Genomic DNA, 21,881 nt, shown 5'->3' with positions numbered 1-21,881 from the left:
GGCCGGATCTTCGACCGCCCCGGTCGTCATCAGCATTTAGGCAGAGGGAGCTGGGGTAGGGGGACGTGGGGAAGGCCGCCTGCAGCAAGTAAGGGAGGGGGGGCACACAGGGGAACCGTTCCCCGCCCCAGCTCACCTCTGCTCTACCTCCTCCCCTGAGCACGCCGCCTCGCTCTGCTTCTCTCCCTCCCAGACTTGCGGTGCCAAACAGCTGATTGGCGCCGCAAGCCTGGGAGGCAGGAGAAGTGGAGCAGTGACGGTGTGCTCGGGGAGGAGGCGGAGCAGAGGTGAGCTGGAGCAGGGAGCTGCCGCACCGCTCCCCGGGCCGGGGGGAACTACCGCGGGGGGGGGGGGGGCACCTCAGGGTGGAGGGGGGGAGCTGCCGCGAGAGGGGGCGCCTCAGGGCTGGGGGGGGTGGGGAGCTGCCGCGGGGCAGGCGCCTTAGTGCGGGGAGCTGCCACAGGGCTCGGGGAGGGGGGTGATGCAAGGTGGAAGTTTCATCTAGGGTGTGAAACATCCTTGCACCCTCCCTGCTTACATCTGTACAAAGGGCATATAACATATAAATTCAGTATTTTGACTTTGTAGCAGTTTGGACAGGTGTAGATGACTAGATGCAGGTGTAGGTACTAGATGCAATGGAGAATCAGGTCCAGTATGAACAGAGTGGGATTTTGGAATTTGAAATGAGTTATTCAGCTTGAAAAAAAATGCAGCTACTGTGAGCATCATATTTTTAAAAGTCAATGATTACATGAATTCAATGTTGTTAGGATGCTACAATTTCATTACAAAATCAATGGATAAGCCCAATGCAGTTGCCTCTGTCATTACATGATAAATATTTTAATGACTTTCCCACACATTTTCCTGATATCATATTAGCTCCACTGGAGTTTATAGAATGTCAGTGGACATATCACCATTAAAAACGAAGTTACTCTAGGTACACCTGTTCTAGGGTATTCTTAATATTCTGATTTCAACTCTCAAAAGCCAGAAGATTCAAACAACACTATCAACAATAGGTTAAAAAAATGTATAGATTCAGACATAAAGCTGCAAGAGTAGAGAAATTCAATTGACCTTCTCTTGCTAAATTATGCAAAGTACTGAAGTCAAAATGGACTTCCGTCAAGGGGCTCAAGTAATATATTGCAACATTGCAACACTGGAGTCAATGGCACCATTCCCTGTTAATATTCTGACTTAAATCCATGAAGATCAGCAAACTCACCAAACACTCTCAGGTTGTTAAGATCCTCAATTAAATAAACCCTAAACAGAGATTTTTTTATAACAGGGCAAGAAACCGGTCAGGTTTGTTTGTTTGTTTGTTTTTGTCAATGAACATCCAATAGTTGATAACTTGCAATAAATGTACGTTTTATTTTTGGCTTTTTAGAAAAGGAGCTCTGAAGAGCATGGAGTTGCTGCTATAAAACAACATCTCTGCATACAGAGCACTGTAGGTGTTCACAGATCTGCTCAGCCAGAGTGCTCATCTATAATTGCAGAGAAAAGAGTGTGTCATTGGGAGTACATATCCTACAATAATATATGCAGCTTTTAAAACTTATCACATTTGGGGCTTAAACAATTTACATGATCCAACTATTTTTATTTAGGCTTCTTTTACTGAACTAGTTTATCATATTTTTTCTGTTATTTGTATACACAAAATGCTGTGTAATATTTTTTCCAGTCATTATGCACAATATGCTGCAATTGTTACTTCAAGAAAAGATTTTTAAGTGTACTTCATCTCAATGTGAAAATATTTTCAGGAAACAAAGCCACTACATTTAAAATACTGCAGGTGCTCTTTATGGCAACAGAGGAAGAATAGCACGCTCTGAGGGGGCAAAGTTAGCATTCAAAAGCAGAATTAGGAATCTTGAGCACATTAGGGAGGGACACATTTAGACTACAGTAAGGAAATGGTTTTCTGGTTTATTGAAAGTACAAACATTGTCATTGTTGGAGGAGAATATGAGAAACTAGAGGATCAAATAAGAAAAGGATCAGTGGTTAAGAGAAGAAATCAAGAGTTCAATTATGAAAGCACGTATGAGCATTACATCTCTCTTTCGATCCGTCTTTATATATTGGCCATATTTGTGATCACAGATGAGTTTTCAAGACCTGTGGCAAATGAACTGTTGTATAAGAGTGAAGGGATGAACCCTGTATGTATTATCTTTAAGAATTTGCAAAGTTCTATGAATAGTATAAACAATCACTAAGTGAAAATAGTTTTACTATTTATATTAAAATGTTGGTCACTACAGTGGTTATTTGAATGCTCCTGTTTCTATGGAGATGAAAGACGAAGCATTTGCAATCAATGCAGATAACGTGTATATAATAGTGTTGGTTCTGGGACTATCAGGTATTATAACATTTCCTAATTAAGCATATATGTCTATGAGTTTTAGCACCACTTTACCAATTTGGTTTTACACACTGGGTGCACTGTTTAGAACATCACTAATTATAAACATTGTTACTGCCCCCAGCTGGAAAAGAATCAGTTTATGTATGAATAAGAGAGATTATCACCCGTCTGCTCCAGCCCATTATTCAAGGATATGTCACTTTGTATGCTGATGGAAGCCATTACTAGCGTTTTAGTCAAATGGCCTTTTTTATATTGTTTATTTATTTACCTATTTGCTGGATTGGAGTCTTCCCCAAAGCCCCCAGATGTACGGTTTGTTTTAAAACCTGGGCTACATAGTTAAACTGAGTCAAGGCCAGTCAGATTAGAAACATTTCACTATTTTATCACAAATGCCTCGCTCTATAGGTTTGTGCTCTCTGATGCTGGGTGGAGACTTTTTTCATTTAAATAGAGACCTACATGACAAATAGAAACACAATGATTCCGTCTTTGTATAAAACTAAAAAACAGTATCAGTAAAAGAGCTGTGCAGGCTAGTGATGCTAGTCAGAACAAAACGTTTTAGCCCTTTGACAAATTCTATTTGATTCAAAATATAATCTTTCCTCAATGAGCAAAATGAAAAAGTTATGATAAGACTCCTCTAGCCTATACTTTGCTAAACCTCCCACTTATAATCCACAGAACATACCAGTGATTCCCTCCATTTCTCAATAAAGAGAAAGTGCAGATGCCATAGTGCGGGTCTCACTAGGATATTATTTTTACAAAATACACAACATTTTATTTACTAGGATACTCTGAAGCAGTCTGTCAATTGAGAAAATAGATGACTAAAGTACACTCCGTGATTTGTAGAAGATTCAATAAGTCCCAATCACAAAATATTAATTAGTGTACTGCACAAACCAGTACAAATTTGAGCACCTGTATGGAAACTATTTCTCGGTTAGTCACCATAACCAGCATCTATATGGGGTACCTGGACTCACGTTTTGCTTCTCAACTGAACAGTACGTCATGGAAGAAGAGCTGCTTTTCTCCTCCATGTCCATTTCAAAATCTATTGAATTTTCATAGGCATATTTTTGGTGTGTTCGGGGGACTGGTAACTTTTGTGGAAACTGTGCTGTAGTCTGATTCATGCAATCAGTGAAATGATATGAGGGACAGATTTCTACATTACTGTAAACATTACCATTTTGCTAATGAAGTTAATTCGTAGAATTGTTCCATACACAGAACAGGCCTCCCCTCCATCCCCACCATGAAAAGCATTTATCTGGGCTTGAACAACCATAGTGTTTGCAAAAATATTCACTAGGGACTCATTTTATCTTTCTAGCTATCACAAGTCAAACCCTGGGAGCAATAAGGGGACAATAGCCAGCAAATAAACACTTGATGAAAATACCAGGGACACCTGACTGATTGAGGCGGTATGGGCCTGACATCAGCAATCAGCAGAATCCCTCTTTTCACCCATTCAGAAATCGCCACCCCAGTCAAGGTCCCATTTGATCGTACAGGTCAAGTCAACTAATAACAACCCTGACACAGTTACGCAATGTAGGAAAATATTAAAAACAGATTCATGCAATAGTGTTAAAAAAAAAAAAGAACTACAAGGAGTTTTAAAAATAAAAAGAGAACAAAAATAAATGTGCATAGTTAGAAAACACAAGCTTACCAGCACATACAATGCATTATATTTCAGTAAACTTTGGAGAGCTTCTAAGTACTATGTTAGGTAAATGCATTGTTGAATCTAAGGTAAGGATTGTGTTTGATGGGTTCAAAATGACAGTATATAGTTCCACATCTCATACAGAAGAGAAAAAAATATGCTGAGACCTTGTTGCTGTTCCAGGTGTTTAAAAACAGAAGTGCACAGGAAGCAGATGCCTTAACCAGCAATGGGGGGGGGGGGGGAAAGAGGGGCGGAGAGAGGAGGCAAATTGCTGCAACATATCCAGTAGATTTTCTATATACACTGTCCTTTTAACTATAAGGAAAATTGAAACTGAGCATGTGCGATGAAGAGAAAGCTGGCAATGTCAGTGTGAATAATGGGTGGAAAAAAAGGGAATGAGGGGGTGTGGCATCTCAATCAAGATTAAAATGAAACTGATAAAGCAGCATATGGACTGGATAACAAATCAAAAAGCATGTTTATCCACTGAAGGAACTGGTTAATGGAGACTGCCAGCACGTTGCCATGGAAACACTGACTGTTGGAGCTGCACCATCTCATACCTTATCCAATACATTCCTGGTTGTTGGTAGTAGTCCAAAGACCCTGATCTCTTGATGGTAAACCCGTGGTCCAGCTGAGCAGAGAGAAATGGGGCAACTCAGTGGATCGATATTATGCTAAAGAATTAAGACTCCAGACCAAGCTGTTCCTTATTTAGTGCATATTGACTGTTTTCAGTTTCACAAGGCACTTATCTAACATCCTGAATCTATGCACTGGAGACAAAAAGTAAGAAAAAGAATAAAAGAAAAAAAAGAAACGAGCCCTATCTTGCTATATTAGAAGCCATTTTATTTAAACTGAAATGGAGTTTGCGAAATAAGTAACTTAATGCATTATGCATTCATTTAAAAGTCTAACAAATATCCTGTTATCTCCAAATATAGAAGTGCCCCTTTAAGTTGCACATAATGGTAATGAAAAAATATCTTTTGCAATTAAACAGAGGTTTAATAATTTTTAAAAAACACAGTGTTAGCCATCACAAGAAGCAGGCTACACAGACTATATGAGGCTTAAATTAGACTACTTCATAATTATGGCATGTGTAAAGTTTAAAAGAATCCAGTTTGGTTTTTGTTTGTTTGTTTTCTTTAAATGTTAGCCTTGGAGAGAAGGACTTCTCAAGTTCATGAACAGCATTGCATTGTTTATCATTTCACCTTACATCTCAGGCTTAAGAAGATAATGGTAGAAAACTGTGACGTAAAATCTTCGCTAAATTGCACCAATTAAAGTCAAAATGGAAAATGAACTTAGTATTGTGTAAAAAAAAATCTGGTAAAGTGTGTGCTTAAAAATATAACTTTAAGTTGTATATATTGTTCTAAATTGAGTTTATCATTAGCAGGGGAATGTGCATAGAAAAGAAAGAAAGTGTGTTATTTTCTCTAACCTTTTCACTCTGCACTAACATGTATTTGGGATAGCCTTTAACCGAGGATTAGATACAATTTTAGGGGGTAAAACTTGAAAGAGAGACACTCTGCCCAGTTTAATCGGAAGAACTTCATAACTTTCACATTTTGCCCTACAAAAGGAAAGGCCATTGTGTGTTTCATTAAGACTATGGCATATTGGTGCAATACTCATGATAGTTATAAATTCTAAATTGAGAAAGGCCGGTTAACATGTCTCTAAGTACCAGTTATTTAAACTGTAGTTAGCATCTACCTGTAAATTTAACTTACACTTTCAATACAGACATAAAGAGAAATATTTAATAATTTATTCTGTTTTCTTAAATCAATGCATGTTTCATCTTATTTAGAATTATTTAAAGGACACTTCCTGTTCAAAAGATGAGGACCTTGCACCTATACTTCATTTTTCATTGAGTTTCAGTAGATTGATCTACTATTGCCATCTGCTGGCAGCCTATTATACTGCATCTCAAGTACACAAAAGACAAGGTTTTTTAAAAATAGAAATAAAAAGGATTGCACTAAAATATGACAACTAACAGAATGCTGTTTCAAGTGTTTTAGGAAGGGATTTATTCTTTGAATTTTGAAATGTTACATCTATCTAAGCAGAAGTCAAACAATATTTTAGTTACCATGAAGACTATAGGCTAAGAAAAACAGATTATAAATAATAATTATAGAACAACAACAGATATGAAGTGACATTTTAAGTCATAGGTTCTTCCTCAAACCGAGCAAAACTAATAGACTAAAGCTGTTTTCTCTTCCCCACATCTTAAGAAAAGCCCACTGTTAAAATGTCACTTTTAATTTTATTTTATAATCACTAGAATGCATTTTAAATACCTCACTCCCTCCTCCCCCCCACCCCATGATAAAGCAGCACCAATTTGGTTTCCACAGATGACAGAGGCTGTCTGCGACAGGCAGAATGCTGCAGACAGAGGAATTGGTTACCATCTCTAGACACATTGGCAGACCATCAGCTGTCAGAACAGCTTTTTTCTTTCTTTATGCTACATGGTTCCCGTGAGCCTCAAGCTGGGATTTACTCCCGTAGCCAAGTCAGGGACCTCACACAACCTTAACATAATGTTATCATTAGTCTTTTCTTCTGTCTTAATAATGCCAAAAAAACAAGCACAAAAGTGACAACATACAAGCAAAGCTTTAACATTCCAGACATGAACACAAATTGAACTATGCTCAGTTAATAGAATGTATTGCAATATATTTTTGAATATTAAAGCATTTTTTAAAATTGATTTCTATTTCCTCTTGATTATTTCAGACAGAAAGAGTATCATTACAAACCCATAGGGTACTGACACAGAGTATTGTTTTGTTTTTTTAAAAACTCTTTCAAAACATCTGTTTTTATTTGAGAAATAATTACCAGCTCTCTTCTTTAGTGGCTGGAAACATTATAACTAAGCAGTCAAGTCATTAATTTAAAATATTCAAAGGAAAGAGTGTGACGACATCCTTGGAGAATTCAACAAAAATTCTAGTGCTAAACTTTAAACAGATTATTTAATAAATGCTTGCTATTAAACATGCATTTTACATTTTTAGTGAAATGTAAGATTTATATACAAGAAAAATGCAGTCATGGAACTTCAAAATTAAATATTTTGGTCATATCTGTTTTAGGGCCCTAACCCTGCAAATACTTATGCACATGATTAACTTTATGACAGTAGTAAAGTTTAAGAATATGCGTGAGTGTTTGTAGGATTGGAACCTGGATGAACAGATACTATTCTTACTGGGGATTATATAACCAAAGCAAATGTATGCCTCAGCAAAAGGGGTCAATACAATATATTTGGATATTACTGAAGAAATCAACAGTCTACTAAAAGTGTTTTATATAAATAAATAAAATACACCTACAGATGACTCTGACCTAACAACAAACAAACTAGGGGTGCAATTCCCCCCAGCCCAACTGACCTGCACAAATCCTTATTAATTTAAGCCCCACATTAAAGGTTTGATATATAGAGCCCTGTGTGGGACCCTCATACAGTGGTGAATTTTACCCTAAGGGCATATGTATAATAAAGAATATCACTATAAAGTTGAATTGAGAACTAAATACAGTATTTTAGCTATCCCTTTATATAATTTACAGTATACACATATATCAGCACCATAAAACAGATTTTTTTAAAAAGGGTTAAGATATACTTATTGTACATTTTTAGTGCTGAACAATATGTTCCAGCATTTGGGGAGCATATGCTTTGTAAATTATAAATTTAAAACAGCTTTAGCTAATAAGCTTTATATCAATATTACCTGGCATTGTATAAGTAAAAAAGGAGATTCCTGAAAGTAAAATTTTAACCACAATCCCATGCCAAACTTGTATTACATTTGTTTTTAAATGCAGGCACATTGGTTAAAGGTTTTGCTTTGGGTTTTATTTATTCTGTTTATTAAGACGTGCGTTATGCATAGTATATAAAAGTTTTTTGATATTTAAATCAGCACTTGCCAGCCTGCCTTAAATTTTACACATGCACTACAGATGTTTGTAGTCCCCCAATTTTAGGAAAGTTACTGAAAGAAGTTAGTTAATTAAGCCACTTTCTGGATTTTATAACAATATTTTTAAAATACTGCTAGTTAAGAGGCAGAACTCCAGAATTAACCACACCAAGGTGTGGTATCTACTCAGAAAGATGCTCTCATTAAATGTACTTATTTAAATTCTAACACATTATCAAATTCAGTGAGGTTTTTTTTTTTTTGCTTTTGTTTTATTTATTTCTATAGTGTTTGTCAATGGAAAGATTCACTTCACCAATGCCTTTTTCATTACTAAAATGTCAAATTGCTGTAAACAATCCATTTCCAGACCAACTGGGACAAATAAAAATATTTTAAAAATTAAAAGAGGAAGCGGGTAGGGGAAGCATCGTTTCTATCTTTTAAGCTTTGAAAGCCTTGCAAAGAGGAACTGAGCAGTACTTCTTATGGACAAGCGTGCTGGCAATCCATTTGAAAAGAACACAGTTTGAACTAAGCTGTTCAGAACATACCTGCATTTCATACGAGCAATGGGTACAGAGTATGTGATGTTTTACTTGTGGGAGAGTTACTGTGGTATTATTGCTTGAAAATGAAAATAAAAAAAGCTGACTGTATGTTAGCTGATGGCATAGAAAGTTGAAAATCTAAGAAAAGCATGAAGGACAATTTTGTTTCCGTGTTGAGGTAGTTTTTATTTAAAAAAAAAAAAAAAAAGTGAGAGGCACAGCTTGAAATGTTAAATACTTAGTAACTTCTGAGAAAGTATCCATTTTGCTGCACAAACAGTTCACACCTGTGAGCCAGATTGTGCCTGTTGAGCTGAGTTTATTTCATGCTGATTTAACTCACCATTGGAGGGGCCGAGCTGCGGAACATGAAAGTGGAAACAGTACGAGACAGTGTACATGTGCAGTCACACCATCTGCAATTTATGGAAACTGGGAACAAACACTGAGTAATCTGATATGGGAATGGTTATGTTCAATGTGTCACTGATTTTTTGGTGACTTTATCTGGAGAATTAACATTACCATGAGTAATAAAAAAAAAAAAAAAAAAGCTTTAAAGCACAGGCAGATGTATTAAAAATAAGGAAAGGATGTGAATGTGGATAAAACAGATAGTTAGTGTTCAATGGTACTAGCATAAAGAATCTAATAAAATTCTGAATATCGCGCGTGTGTGTGTGTGTGCGTGTGCATGTGAGAGAGAGAGAAAGACACGATCAACTTGGAGGAAAAATACAAATTTGTGTGAGGCATACTACACTGCATGTGCCTATAACACTTAGCTGGACTTGGTTGAGATGGTCTCACAAGTGCCATTACTTTCAGACAATATCTAGATTGCAACTATATTATGCAGCACAACTAAATCTTTACCCGGTTTAATCTCTGCTTGAAAGGATGCAGCTAGCAATTGTGTGTAGTGTGGTATGCAACACTCGTGCATAACTGCATCTGAAATGGTTACACTAATTTCAACTACACGGGCAACACTTTACAGTAGTAGCGGAGCTCTTGCTGTCTTTTGGTGTCATCTTCTGAATATAGACTGTTTTGTGGGAACTTTTTAAAATGTTATAGCTATGTATTTCAGATGCTTACTGTTATGACAGAAACTCCAGCTGCTGTGCTGTTGGGTTTCGGCCCTGTATTGAAATGCTTCTTTATCTTCCCAGCTACTGAAAGCTGATGCTCATTCTCTGGAAGGCCATCATCCTGGAAAAAAAAGAAACACAAGTTTATAGAGAAAATGCAAAATAAGGGAGAATGTTCTTTTTGCAGGATTGTGAGGTGATCCTGGAGGAACCTGCAGATGTAAAAAGTTTAATAAAAAAAAGTTTTTTCTTGAGATTCATTTAATTCAATGTCATCTTCTCCATGAATCTACCTAAGGTATTTATAAGGAAACTTGTTATCATGGAACAGCCCCATTTCTCTTCTCAGCTTTAGCTAATAGCTCTCTTTCAAACTTTTATAAACGTTCGCATTTCTTAACTGCCAGTTTATGATAATTTGTTAGGTCCATAAAATGTCACAATAAGCGAATCTCCGATTGAGCCTTTGTTCTGTTAATACATTTCAATCAATTAAAAGTGAAGACAACAATACTAGTTAAAAGGTCATTAGCGTTAAAAAGAGAAGCCCAGTTTCTCTGATATGCAGCAAGGAAATTGTTCTTGTGAGAGAATAAGTGTGCTCCAAAGTCCTCCCAAAAGTCTTGTGGAGCTCCATTTTCAGAGACGTGAGATTTGGTTGAATAAAATTTTATGCTTTAACCAAGGGAAAAAGTGCTCAAACAACATGCAGGCTGTCACGGAGTCTGGTCTATGCCCAGGCCCCAAGGACACACACAGTTCCAACAGGGGCAGGCCTGTGGCCTCCAAGACTGGGCCTTCGGCACCAACAATCCCTGTCTGTCTCCATGGCTCTCTGCAGTGAATCCAGCCAAGCCAGAGTCCTGCGGGAGACTGATACTGTGCCCCTCAGGACGTAATGCTCTCAGGGAGTACTTACAATGACACAAAAAGCCTTTTCAAAGCAAGTCACCTGGCACACGGAATCTTATAGTGCTTAGGTTAGCACAGAGAGGCAGAAATTACACTATAGTACATGCCAAGCCAGTACCATGATGAGCCAGCCAAGCTGAAATAAACTCCATCTCTGGCTCCCACCCCCATCCATCTTTTGTCTCCCCAGGCCTGGGCTCCTGAGTCCCTCTAAAAAGGGCTGCCCTTCTTCCAGTCACCTGACACCTTGTTTTCCAACTCAGTTCACAAGTCCTGCCTGCTGGGGTGTGCCGCTGTCAGGTGTTGATGTTTCAGAGGTATCTCTTGCTAGATGCTAAGTTGATTTGGGTTCCGTTTGAGACAGTTATTTAATGAGCCAGCCCCCAGGCAGCCAGGTGACACCCAGACCTCCTGCACTCTTTTAGCAGGTGTCAAACTTTTTTTTTACAATGCAAAGTTTCGAGGGAAACTGAGGCACACATAGGATTAATAAAAATATTCCAGAAAATTCTCACTCCATCTAATCAGGGATGCATTTTTAAGGTTCACAGGGTTTGATCCAAGCATGACCAGTGGTATTCACTAAATACTAACCTGGGAGGAGACTCCTTATAAAGTCTAGAAGGGGATTCCCTTGGCTAGTTCCAATGACTCCTGACCCAGCTATGGGATAATCCCATCAAATGGATAGATGCCTGATTGATGGCTTCTGTTACAATCACTGATTGTGATATTATCACATTTAGCCTATGGCTAAATGAAGGCACAATCTACAGAAAGCTCCAGCCTTGCCTCAGGGAGGTCAAGACCTCAATGGGGGACTACAGTTCTTCCCATGCATTACACAATATCTTCCTATGCAGCTGTGGGGGACACAGGGGTAAAGAAACGTGGGTTCCAGCCAGGAAAAACAGATAATGTTTGAGTCAGTTGTGGCCTTGTCTTCACTAAAAAAGCATGTTATTAACTTGAGTTAAAATCCTAGTGAAGACAAGGAAGTTTGTTTTCACAAAAATTAGCAGTTCAAGTTAAAGACCAAATTAAGAACACGCCTTTTTTAAGGTAGTGAAGACCAGTCCTTTGTAACTGACCCAAAGGGTGGGGACAGATAGACCATTTTAAGAGCAATGCCAAGAACCGTTACCTTGGCAAAGCCTGACCACTATCGGATTATGCAGTGTAGCAGAGAACAGTAACCTTGGATCATATCAAATGACTGGCCTGCAGAACTACTGCTTTGGATTAGAGCCCTGCACAGGACTATTTTTTAATTCCGCTCACACTATTATGGCAGCGGGTCCTGCAGGACCCGCGGGGTCCCTATCCCGCTGCAGGGCTCTACACTAGTCCCATTCAGAGCTCTACTTTGCATCTCTAGTTATCAACAATTGAATCAGAGACTTAAACTAAGCATTTTAGCACCAAAAGTACAACACATGGAAGTAACAGATCAAGATCAGAACATAAAATGAGTGTGAACTTTCCTTTTTTTGTCTTTGTAACAATTCTGAGAGCACTTAGTACGTTACACAGTTGCTGCAGTAAATCATGGGCTTTGTAAGCATATGGGAAGGTGGTTAGTTTGAGTTTGTAGATTGTGGCACTGATTTTCAAAAAAATCCACACTCACCTCTTAACAAAATGCACTAGCAGGCAGAATACAGTCAAATGCAGAGCTTTAAAAAAATATAGTACTTGGTTATTGTCTAGCAGAAGGGAGGACTGGCTCAGTGGTATATGACCCCTAAAATAACCTGTATTCCTCTGACCTGACCTTTCCCAGAAGAAAACCAGTCTATAAAACGAACTCTTTCCTCTTCTTCATAGAAACCCCCCCCCCCAAAACGTACATCTCATTTTTCAAAGGTCTGAGGCACAAGAATCACCAAGTCCTGATGACTAGTGTAATACTTTCTATCGGGGAAACTTACAGCCATAGCTCCAGAGATGATATTCCAGATCCACGTAACATAGGATACATTTTTTGAGCCACAATGTGCTCAAGCTGTGGCAAAGTTATAAAATATTAATTAATCTGTCATTGCAACACTTTCTAACTACTTTTGCTGCTATCTGTTGTTTACTTTACAAATATACTGGTATTCAGGCTCCAAACTGGAATCACTTCATCCAACATTAAAAAAAGATACACATTTAGGGTGAAACATGGCAGCTGTTTAATATCAAACAGCAATGCTACACTACATTTTATGGCAGGAAGTGAAGAAGAATATCATACCCACAAGAAACTGCAGGAGGAATTGGACGTAGGCTAAATGCTCCAAATAGGAATTTGGTCAAGACACAGTAAATGTTAACCTCCCAAAGACAGTCTTCACTAACGAGTGTTCCAGTCTATGCATTAACCATTAGATATACACACTGCTTCTCACAAGTGGTCTGGACCTTGGTACTGCATCTCATCTATAGTACTAGGGACAAAACTGTCAAGAGGGACTGGTGATTTTGGATTATTCACCTCGAAACACCTTAAAGGGGCCTGAGTTTCATAAAACGCTGAGCACCCATTCTCTCAAAAGTAGGCTCCTTTATAGTGTCTCAAAAGTTGGACACTCAGAAACTGAAGCACCTAAAATCACTTGTCATTCTTGAAGACCTTGATTCAGGTTTTACAACATACTACTTCAGTGTGCAATTGTTTACTGTCATCCCTGACTAATTTGAATGTTCCAGCAAACACAGTTAGTTGCTACTCAGACAGAGAACCTGCTTTGTTTTGTTTTAAAATAAGGAAAAAGAGCCAGACAGAGCCTGCTGGTGACATTCCTGTATATAATAATTATCATGAACGCTGCTTACATATTTGCATTGTGCTACACAACAGGACATGTAAAGACCCAAAGAAAAAGAAATGGTGCTAAAAATGTTAAGCAAAGCTCAGTACTGCTGGACTCCTACTGCCCTGATGCACTCAGATCCATTTCACAAGATGATCACAAGAGGTTTCCTTTCCAACGCTAATTGTGCCATAGGAAGAGGTCATTATATAAATAACAGAAGAAAATTAGACCAAATAAAAGCCCTGGAAAAGCCTGTTGACTCTGTTTCCTTTACGGTTTCCAATGAGATATGGGCAGCGCCCTATGGTGTGACCAAAAATATTGCAGCTGCCAAAGAAGAAATGTCTTTTTAAATTAACCTCCTTATGAACACTCAGTTTATTATTATTATTTACTGATGGTTACTTATTTATTTCACATACAGGCAGCCAGGGCCAATGTATCTAGGGAAATGTTTTAAAGCTACAGGTTTCCTAATCCTTTTTAGGCTGGCGTGTACAAAAAATAATCCACTTTTGGGTAATCATTATAACAGGGAAGGGTTTACAAAATGTAATCCATCCTTTTCACCATTAAAACTTATTGAATTACAGTAAGTTAAACATTTTTATTACTCAGAAGTCAAGAACTGTACCATAACTTGCCATTGGTGCACTTTGGATTATATAATATTTCCAGTGTTTAAAATGCTAGCTCCCAAGCCTCTAGCCTCTTTTATAATTCCTTAGTTTTGCAATAAATATGAGCAGGCATAGAAAACAGTAAGAGTCCCAGTAGGGGAAGTATAAAACCGTGGATTTGTTTCTAGCTCTAAGAGTTCTGTATATGAGAGACAAATCCAAATAAACTAAATTGAGGGGGCAGAGAACTGCTGTTAAATTGCATTCAGAATCCAGGATCTCCATCTGTCTCAATGGCAACTAGCCAAAGTCTTTTCAGGTTTTGTTTATTAAATTGAAAACAGCTGGGATATTATTGACATAGGAACTGTTTTACTGGTCTGATTCTGACCATTCCAAGTTTTGTTGTTTCTAAGAGAGTCCAGCTATTTTCGTTGTTAAAATTTAAACTGAAATGAAGGTTGGCTCCTATTGAAACTGTCATACTAAATTCCAGCGATGTCATCAACTTACAAAGTAATCATTTAGTAAACAGTCATAAAAAGCTGCACTTGGAAGTGCAATAGTTATTTACACCCGACAAATACTTTTTACATAGAATAACTAGGCAGAATGTCAAAATGAAATTTCGAAGACAAAAAAATGTTCATGAAAATTATCATGAAAAATTATTTCTATTTTCCAGCCAGCAGTATTACCCACAATTTTAGTGCTATTTCATTAGTCTCAAAACTATAACTAAGTCCAAAATATTATATAGCATTTGGTACTAAGGAGAGGTATTTAAACAGATTTATTAGAAAAGTGACGTGTTATTCCACATATTTACTTTCCTTCTAGAAATAAGCAGAATATTTTATGAAGATCAGCTAAAATAAACATTTTCACTTGGAGATCTCCAGTGCTGTTATAAATACAAGTAAGCATTATTATCCCAATTTTAAAGATGAAGAAACTGAGGTAGAGAGAAAGTGACTGGTTCAAGGTGATGACAGAGCTAGGAATGGAAAATGCGTCCCCTGACTCCCAGTACAATGTTCTCTCTATTGGTTCATACTGCCTCTGTAGAAAAACAAGTTTTCCTTTCTGAATTCTCTCTCTCTCTCTCACACATATACTTCAGGCCCCAGTTCAGGAAAGCATCCCCATTCTGGACAGCACCTAACCATTATTTCTGGACAGCACCTAACCATTTCACTTTAGGCATAAGTTCCATTTAGTTCAGTGGACCTTAAATTTGTGCCTCAAATTCAGCACATACTTATGTGATAGCCAAACTAGAGGTGGACTCAAGTACGTGCTGAGGAACTTTCCTGAAGTGAACTCCAGAAAACTTATCTAGCAAATACTTACATTAGTCCAAGAAAAAGGTATTTCTAGCCTGATTAGCTCTGAATGGTGGCTAATATATAGCTGAAGAAGATTTACTGACCTCTGAATGTGGAATGCTATAAAGGAATGATTAGGGAGACAAAAATCCCCATAGAACTGGGATAGAATACTTCCTCTAGTACAAACAGGAGTGCTATATGTTTTCACGGTCATATGCTTAAAGAATATTTACAATAGCATGACTTTCAACCAGGGCCGGCTCCAGGGTTTTGACCGCCCCAAGCAGCCAAAACAAAAAAACAAACAAACAAAAAAGCCGCGATCGCGATCTGCGGAGGCAATTCGGCTGGAGGTCCTTCGCTCCCAGGCGGAGAGAGGGACCGTCCGCCGAATTACCGCCAAATACCTAGACGTGCCGCCCCTCTCCGGAGCGGCCGCCCCAAGCACCTGCTTGACAAGCTGGTGCCTGGAGCCGACCCTGCTTTCAACACTAAAACACTGATCCCCAAACTGTTTCACGGTCCTGAAGGGTGGGGGAGGATACAAACAGGGACAAGGGGGCCGAGACTGGGGCCACAGCTGGGAGCAGGGCCAGGGCCAGGACCAAGGTCAGGGCTGTGGCCAGGGGCCAAAGCTGGGGGCAGAGCCAGAACCAGGACTGGGTGCAAAGCCGCGGCCGGGCTGTGGATGGAGGCCAGGGGCTGCGGCCAGAGCAGAGCTGGAAGCGGAGTGGGGCTGGATGGCACTCCCTCCCCACCCCATGAGGGGGCTGATCCAGGTCTCACTGTGCCCCTCTGAACGTTCCTCCATGCCTCCTAGGCAGCCACGACCCACAGTTTGGGGAGCTTTGCACTAATGGAAGTAATACCTCTGCCACTTCATCAGGGCCGGCTCTAGGCTTTTTGCCGCCCAAAGCAAAAACAATTTTGGCCGCCCTCCCCCGCCCTCCCCCGTTCTTTAATTACCCCCCCCCCGGCCCCGCCTCAACTCCACCCCTTCCCCAAATCCCCAGCCCTGCCTCCTCCCCCCAGGCTCTCAAGCCTAGGAGGGAGGGAGGGAGGGGGAGAAGCGGCGCACGTGCCGCGGCCACTCAGAGTCTCCCCCCCCCAGGTTTGAGAGCCTCTGAGTGGCCGCAGCGCGGGCGCCGCTTCTCCCCCTCCCTCCCAGGCTCTCAAGTCTGGGAGGGAGGGGGAGCAGTGGCGCGCGAACTCTCTTTAAGTGTCTGAGAGAGATCTTTTTGGATACTAGGGGAAAGTGCTGAATCACACAAATGTGCTAGGGAGGAATTCCACGCTGGTACTTGCAATATGCAAATTCAGATATTTTTTCTTGTACTCATTTTGCTTTCATATATTTTCATTTTTAAACTGGAATCTAGATTCTCCCCCTCCCCCCCGTTTTCTTTACATTTTTATCCAAATATTTTGAAACATATTAAATAGCCATAAATAATTAATATTAAACAGCATCCCTGTCCCAACATTAAAGCATAGACAGGCCCAGGCCTTCTTAATCTATATCAGATTGATCCATATGCCACCTCTTTGTTAATCAATTTTATGGCAGGTTAGATCAATGCTCATTTGTTCTGAAAGATAAAAATGAAAATTTCACACTAATCTAGATTAAACTGATATGACTGCACATACACATGTTTATAGTTCAAATTTGGAAGTTAATATTTGATTGTAAAAATTTTGAACTTAATGCTGAATCATCCAGCTTTAAAACATGGACTATATTTCAAGACCCCTTAATTGTGATTGCAAGACTTGTGAGCCCATCTGATTTACGTTCACAAAATGTATCACTGCACCTGCAAATTGACCTTTGGGAAATGGACAAAGTTTGCAGGTGCAATTAAGGAGGTGTGTTGAAAATGTGGCCCAAGATATTGGGGGAAGGGAGTGCAGAGCATTGTGCACAAAAATATTTAATTGTATACTAGCAAAGCACTTTCACTTCCAGTGAAACCACACAGTAAGTTGGTCATTACCTGTGTCTGTTTTAGAAAATGTTGGCTCCAAAGAGGCATTTAAAGTATTTGATGGCAAACAGTTAAAAGATTACAAGACTAAAACAAGAATCTGCAGTCCTGAAATTACTTACATTAACCCACGGATGTTCGAGAACTTGCAAGGCTGAGAATCGCTGATCAACATCTACCTGAAGCATCATTGTGATAAGTTCCTGTGAAATGGAAGACAAGATCCCATTTAGAACACATTTTTATGAAGAAAAACAAAAGATTTAATTCAGTAAAGTGATCTTCAATTGATTGTAGTAAAGCACAGTGTTCAATGAGTGGGAGAATTATGCAGGATGGAAATATACTAAGGTTATTTAAAAAAACTGTCAACTGCTGAACTGTAAGTTGAACTTCTAAATCAACAGCTAAATAATGCATTGAAAAGCTAGAAGACCATAAGTGCTGAGTTAATTTTGTAGTCAGCAGTTTGTAGAGGAAAGAACTTCTCACATAAGGTACAAAACAGATGGGAGCATGAAATCAGGTTAGTTGCCCATTTAGAAAATAGCCAACTTTCTCTAAAGATGATGCAGACTACTCTAGAATTTGACTCTCTCTAGCTCCCAATATCAATAGCAAAGTGGATATTTTCAAAAAAATATTTCTAACTCTTAAAACCTTTGTTTTAATGTTTCAAATTCTTCTTTACTATTTTCCCCTCAGTTTCCTACCAGCATTTAATGCATTACTTCTCCCATCAGTGAGTGCATTCAATCTATAGAAAAGATAACAGTAATGGGATGCTAATATAAAGGGAAATCAGAAATGATAGACATCAATTATTTTCAATAATAAATGGGAGCAGAATAGAAACTAATGATGTTATGCATCAAAATGGAAAATTTTAGAACAAACTAACTAGACAGAGTAGTTAGATAATGGAACGAGCTTGCCAAAGGAGCTGTGGAATTGTCATTAGAGATATTGAAGACTAGAGCTGATTCTTAACAGATGAGTGATGTCTTACGCATGATGAAATCAAGCTTGCCACAATACAAAGGGAGGGATTAGAAGACTCCTACTAACACTTAATGCTTTCTTTCAGCTCCAAGTACTGTATCCTGTATGTTAATTTCACTAGTTTGAAAACTAAAATCCCACCCTCTACCCCTCCCATATTATTTCCAAAAACATAGTACAAAACAGTGGTATAGAAGAATCAAGAGTCAGCATTTAATATGTCATTTTCAATCCTCACACCTCAGATGAAAACACTGACATTATTTTGTGATGAATTAGTGCTCATACTGAGAGCATATATTCATCCTATGATTATGTGTTGGTGTTCCCAAGCTTAAGGTAAGAAAAGGAAAGTGTTAGGGTGAAATCTATTGGTTATACACATGCCAACTCAAATGGACTGCAAATATGAAACCCCAATCAACTCCAATCTTACTGTAACTCAGAATGCCTAGGAACTCTGTAATTTCACCTCTTACTATAGTGCACCAATGAGACTGCTCCAGAGAATTTGAACTCTTGGGCCAAATTCAACCCTGTTGTGCAAGTGTGTTTAATTGTGTTAGGGACTAATCCTGAAAGGTACTGTGCACCCACAGCTCTCTTACCTCCTCTCAGAATCAAGCTCTTCCTTATTACAGTAAAAGCTGTTTTATCCGGCATGTTGGGGGAATGGCAGGTGCTGGTAAGTGAAAAATGCTGGTTAACTAAGAGGGAGGGAGTTTGGGTGCAGTAGGGTGCGGGGCTGGAGATTGGGGCGTGGCAAGGGTGCGGGGCGCGGGCTCTGGGAGGGAGTTTGGGTGCAGGAGGGGGCTCAAGGCAGGGGGTTGGGGCGCAGGAGGGGGCTCGGGGTGCCATATTGGGGGGGCTCCCCACAATAGGCAACTTGTCTTGGCTACCCATAGGCAGAAGCACAGTAGGCGGCTCTGCGTGCTGCCTCTGCCCCACTCTGAGCGCTGGATCCGCAGCTCCCAGCCAGGACAGGTTGCCACTTGTGGGAGCTGCCGGAGGTGAGTGCCCCACAGATCTGGCACCCCGCACCTCCTCCCACACCCCCAACCTGCTTCCCCGAGCTGCCTTCCACACTCAAACTCCCTCCCAGGGCCCGTGCACCGCACCCCATCCCGCACCCCAACCCCCTGCCAGCCCCGCACCGACTGGACTATAAACCTGACTTTCAATTAAGATAAAAAATGCCGGTTTATAGAGCTTTCCGGTTGGTGAAGTGCTGGATAAAACAGCTTTTACTATACTTGAAAGTTGCTTTAAAAAAAGAGGACTAAAAAAATGAACGTCTTGTAATGGATTGATAGAAAAAGTCAAAGTCTCGTACATTGGCAACATTCAGGAGTTACAAGCAATGTTGAGCCTGGTTCTTTGACAGAAAGAGATATCAGGACAATCCTTTCATGTCATTAATCATGGGACATGTTTCCCTCAGATTATTATTATTTAGTATTTATAATACAATTACACCTGGAGGTGCCAATTGGAATCCAGCTGCCATTATGCTAGTCGCTGTACAAACCCATAGAAAGCACAGTCACTGCCCCAAGGATGTGCCTATTTATGATCCAAGTTACTGGAAGTTTTAACTGTTCAATAGGTGTTGACAGGATGCTAAAAACTAGAGCTGGGCAAAATTTTTCAGACAAATAGTTTAGTCTCTGAAAAATGCAGTGTCAGGTTCATCACAATTATCTGAATTCAGATTGATTTTGGCAAATAGATTCACCCCTCCCACCTAAAAGGGAAAAACGTTGAACAAGTTTTTAAATGTTTTATTTCAACATATTGTTTCAAAATGACATTTCATTTCAAAATTTAGCTAGATTTAATTACTAACGAGTAAAAACACCTGATAACAAAATGAAATGTTTCATTTGACCCAAAAACATTTCCATTTTGGGTCGACCCGAAACAAAATGATTTTTTCTGATTTTTTTGATTTAGCCACTCAACTGAAAAATCATTTATTCATTCGACTTCATTTTTTCATTCACTGCATAAGAGACAAATACTAACAAAGTGCTGCCCAGGTCAGCTTACAATCTAAGACACAGACAATAATCAGATAATAATGTTGTAGATGACACATATGTACTTCAGGGGAGTTTAGACCTAAAGCTTCTCAAATATAGGGACACAAAAGAACAGTAGTTTTACACTCTCTTTGCACACACAACATATATACAGGGCACCTTTGATAAAACAGAAGAGAGCCAACTTTGTAAATCTACCTTTGCAGAATCAGAAACATTATCCCAGTATGGAGATGGGAAATCCACCTGGCCCATCAAAATCTGATCAAAAAGCACTTCCTGGTCATCTCCACATCTGTAAAGCAAACAAACACAAAACAAAACATAAGATTTATTTACAGATGTCGTTTTTATAAACTTTTAAAAAGTAAAATGCTTTTAACTGTAGTTCACTAAGTTTGCCTTTTGGAACCAGTTCCTCTCGCCATGCCACATGGCCACAATTGTGGACTGTGAGGGCACTTGAGATGGAGCACAAGTGAGAAGGGGGAAAAAAAGAGTCTACTTGTAGGGCAACCTCTGTTAGCTCCGTCCATCTTTGGGATACACTTACCTCTTTGTTTCTGAGCTTGCCTATCTTTAAGGCAAGGCCCAGCCCTCCTTCTTTGCTTTAATGGAGAGGGGAGATTTGTGAGGGGAGGCTGTAAGTTTGCTTACAGGTGTAAATCTCTGTTGGATGGCTTACATTTTGTTTACATTTTACTGCTTCCCGCTTACTGTGTTGGGGAGTAACTGGAGGAATCTGCTGATTTCATCATACATTATAAATGGTTGCCAAGGGCACCCAAAGCCTGGAATGGGTGCATTTGTTTTGCAAGGCAGATTACATCAAAATAAATAGAATGAGAAGAGACTGGGGTTTTGAGAAACACAATGGAGATTTATGAAGTTTGTATAAATTAACAGGTAGAGCATGGAAAAAAATAACCCAACATTGCAAGCAAAGATTCCCCTCCACCCCCACAGCAGACCTCTTAGTGCAGGACAGGCACATGGACCATTCACAGCATAGAGGTGCATTGTTAAGAGTTGGATAAAAGATCATAGCCCATACCCACGGAATGGAGGAAAGCCACACAGCAGGATGTAAGTAATCACACCAGCTGCCCAGATGTCCACCTTCAGGCCATATCTAAAAGTGTTAGAAGTATTATAATTAGAGATACCAAGCCTGTATGAACTACAGTACACAACTGAAAGACAACGATGTCAGTGCACAAATTCTTATGAAATGGTCTGAGCTGAATTTTATCTATACTGTACACCAATATCTGCTTTCAAATCCAAGGCAGATGTTTACAATTTAAAGCTACATTGGATTAGAATGTCTGAACACAGATGATAAAGCGTACTGGTTTCTTGGATGAGAGTAGGGCTCGTTTGACCTCTCCTGACAGGAAGCCTGCACAGGTGCTATGGGTCACTCACCCCAGTGGGGGTTTGCTCTACACAATAGA

At 39.4% G+C, this 21,881-nt stretch overlaps 1 protein-coding gene across 7 annotated transcripts in view; it reads right to left on the bottom strand.

The window, feature by feature from the left end:
• Nucleotides 1-21,881, bottom strand: part of DCLK1 (doublecortin like kinase 1) — a 348,891-nt gene that overhangs the window by 5,270 nt on the left and 321,740 nt on the right. For 4 of the 7 annotated variants that reach the window (XM_005286601.5, XM_005286602.5, XM_065581339.1 and 1 more), the window contains 4 exons: nucleotides 21,479-21,556; nucleotides 20,623-20,719; nucleotides 17,503-17,583; nucleotides 9,736-9,849 (listed from right to left, as the gene is read on the bottom strand). In XM_005286601.5, the coding sequence (XP_005286658.1) occupies nucleotides 9,736-9,849; nucleotides 17,503-17,583; nucleotides 20,623-20,719; nucleotides 21,479-21,556 (370 nt within the window). Of the gene's footprint in view, nucleotides 1-4,660; nucleotides 4,735-9,735; nucleotides 9,850-17,502; nucleotides 17,584-20,622; nucleotides 20,720-21,478; nucleotides 21,557-21,881 lie in introns of all 7 variants that reach the window. The other 3 variants (XM_005286603.5, XM_065581340.1, XM_042842794.2) reach the window with 1 other exon arrangement.

The sequence above is a fragment of the Chrysemys picta genome, chromosome 1, assembly GCF_011386835.1.
Source record: "Chrysemys picta bellii isolate R12L10 chromosome 1, ASM1138683v2, whole genome shotgun sequence".
Classification (NCBI taxonomy): Eukaryota; Metazoa; Chordata; order Testudines; family Emydidae; genus Chrysemys; species Chrysemys picta.
This window is presented reverse-complemented; position numbering and strand designations above follow the sequence as displayed.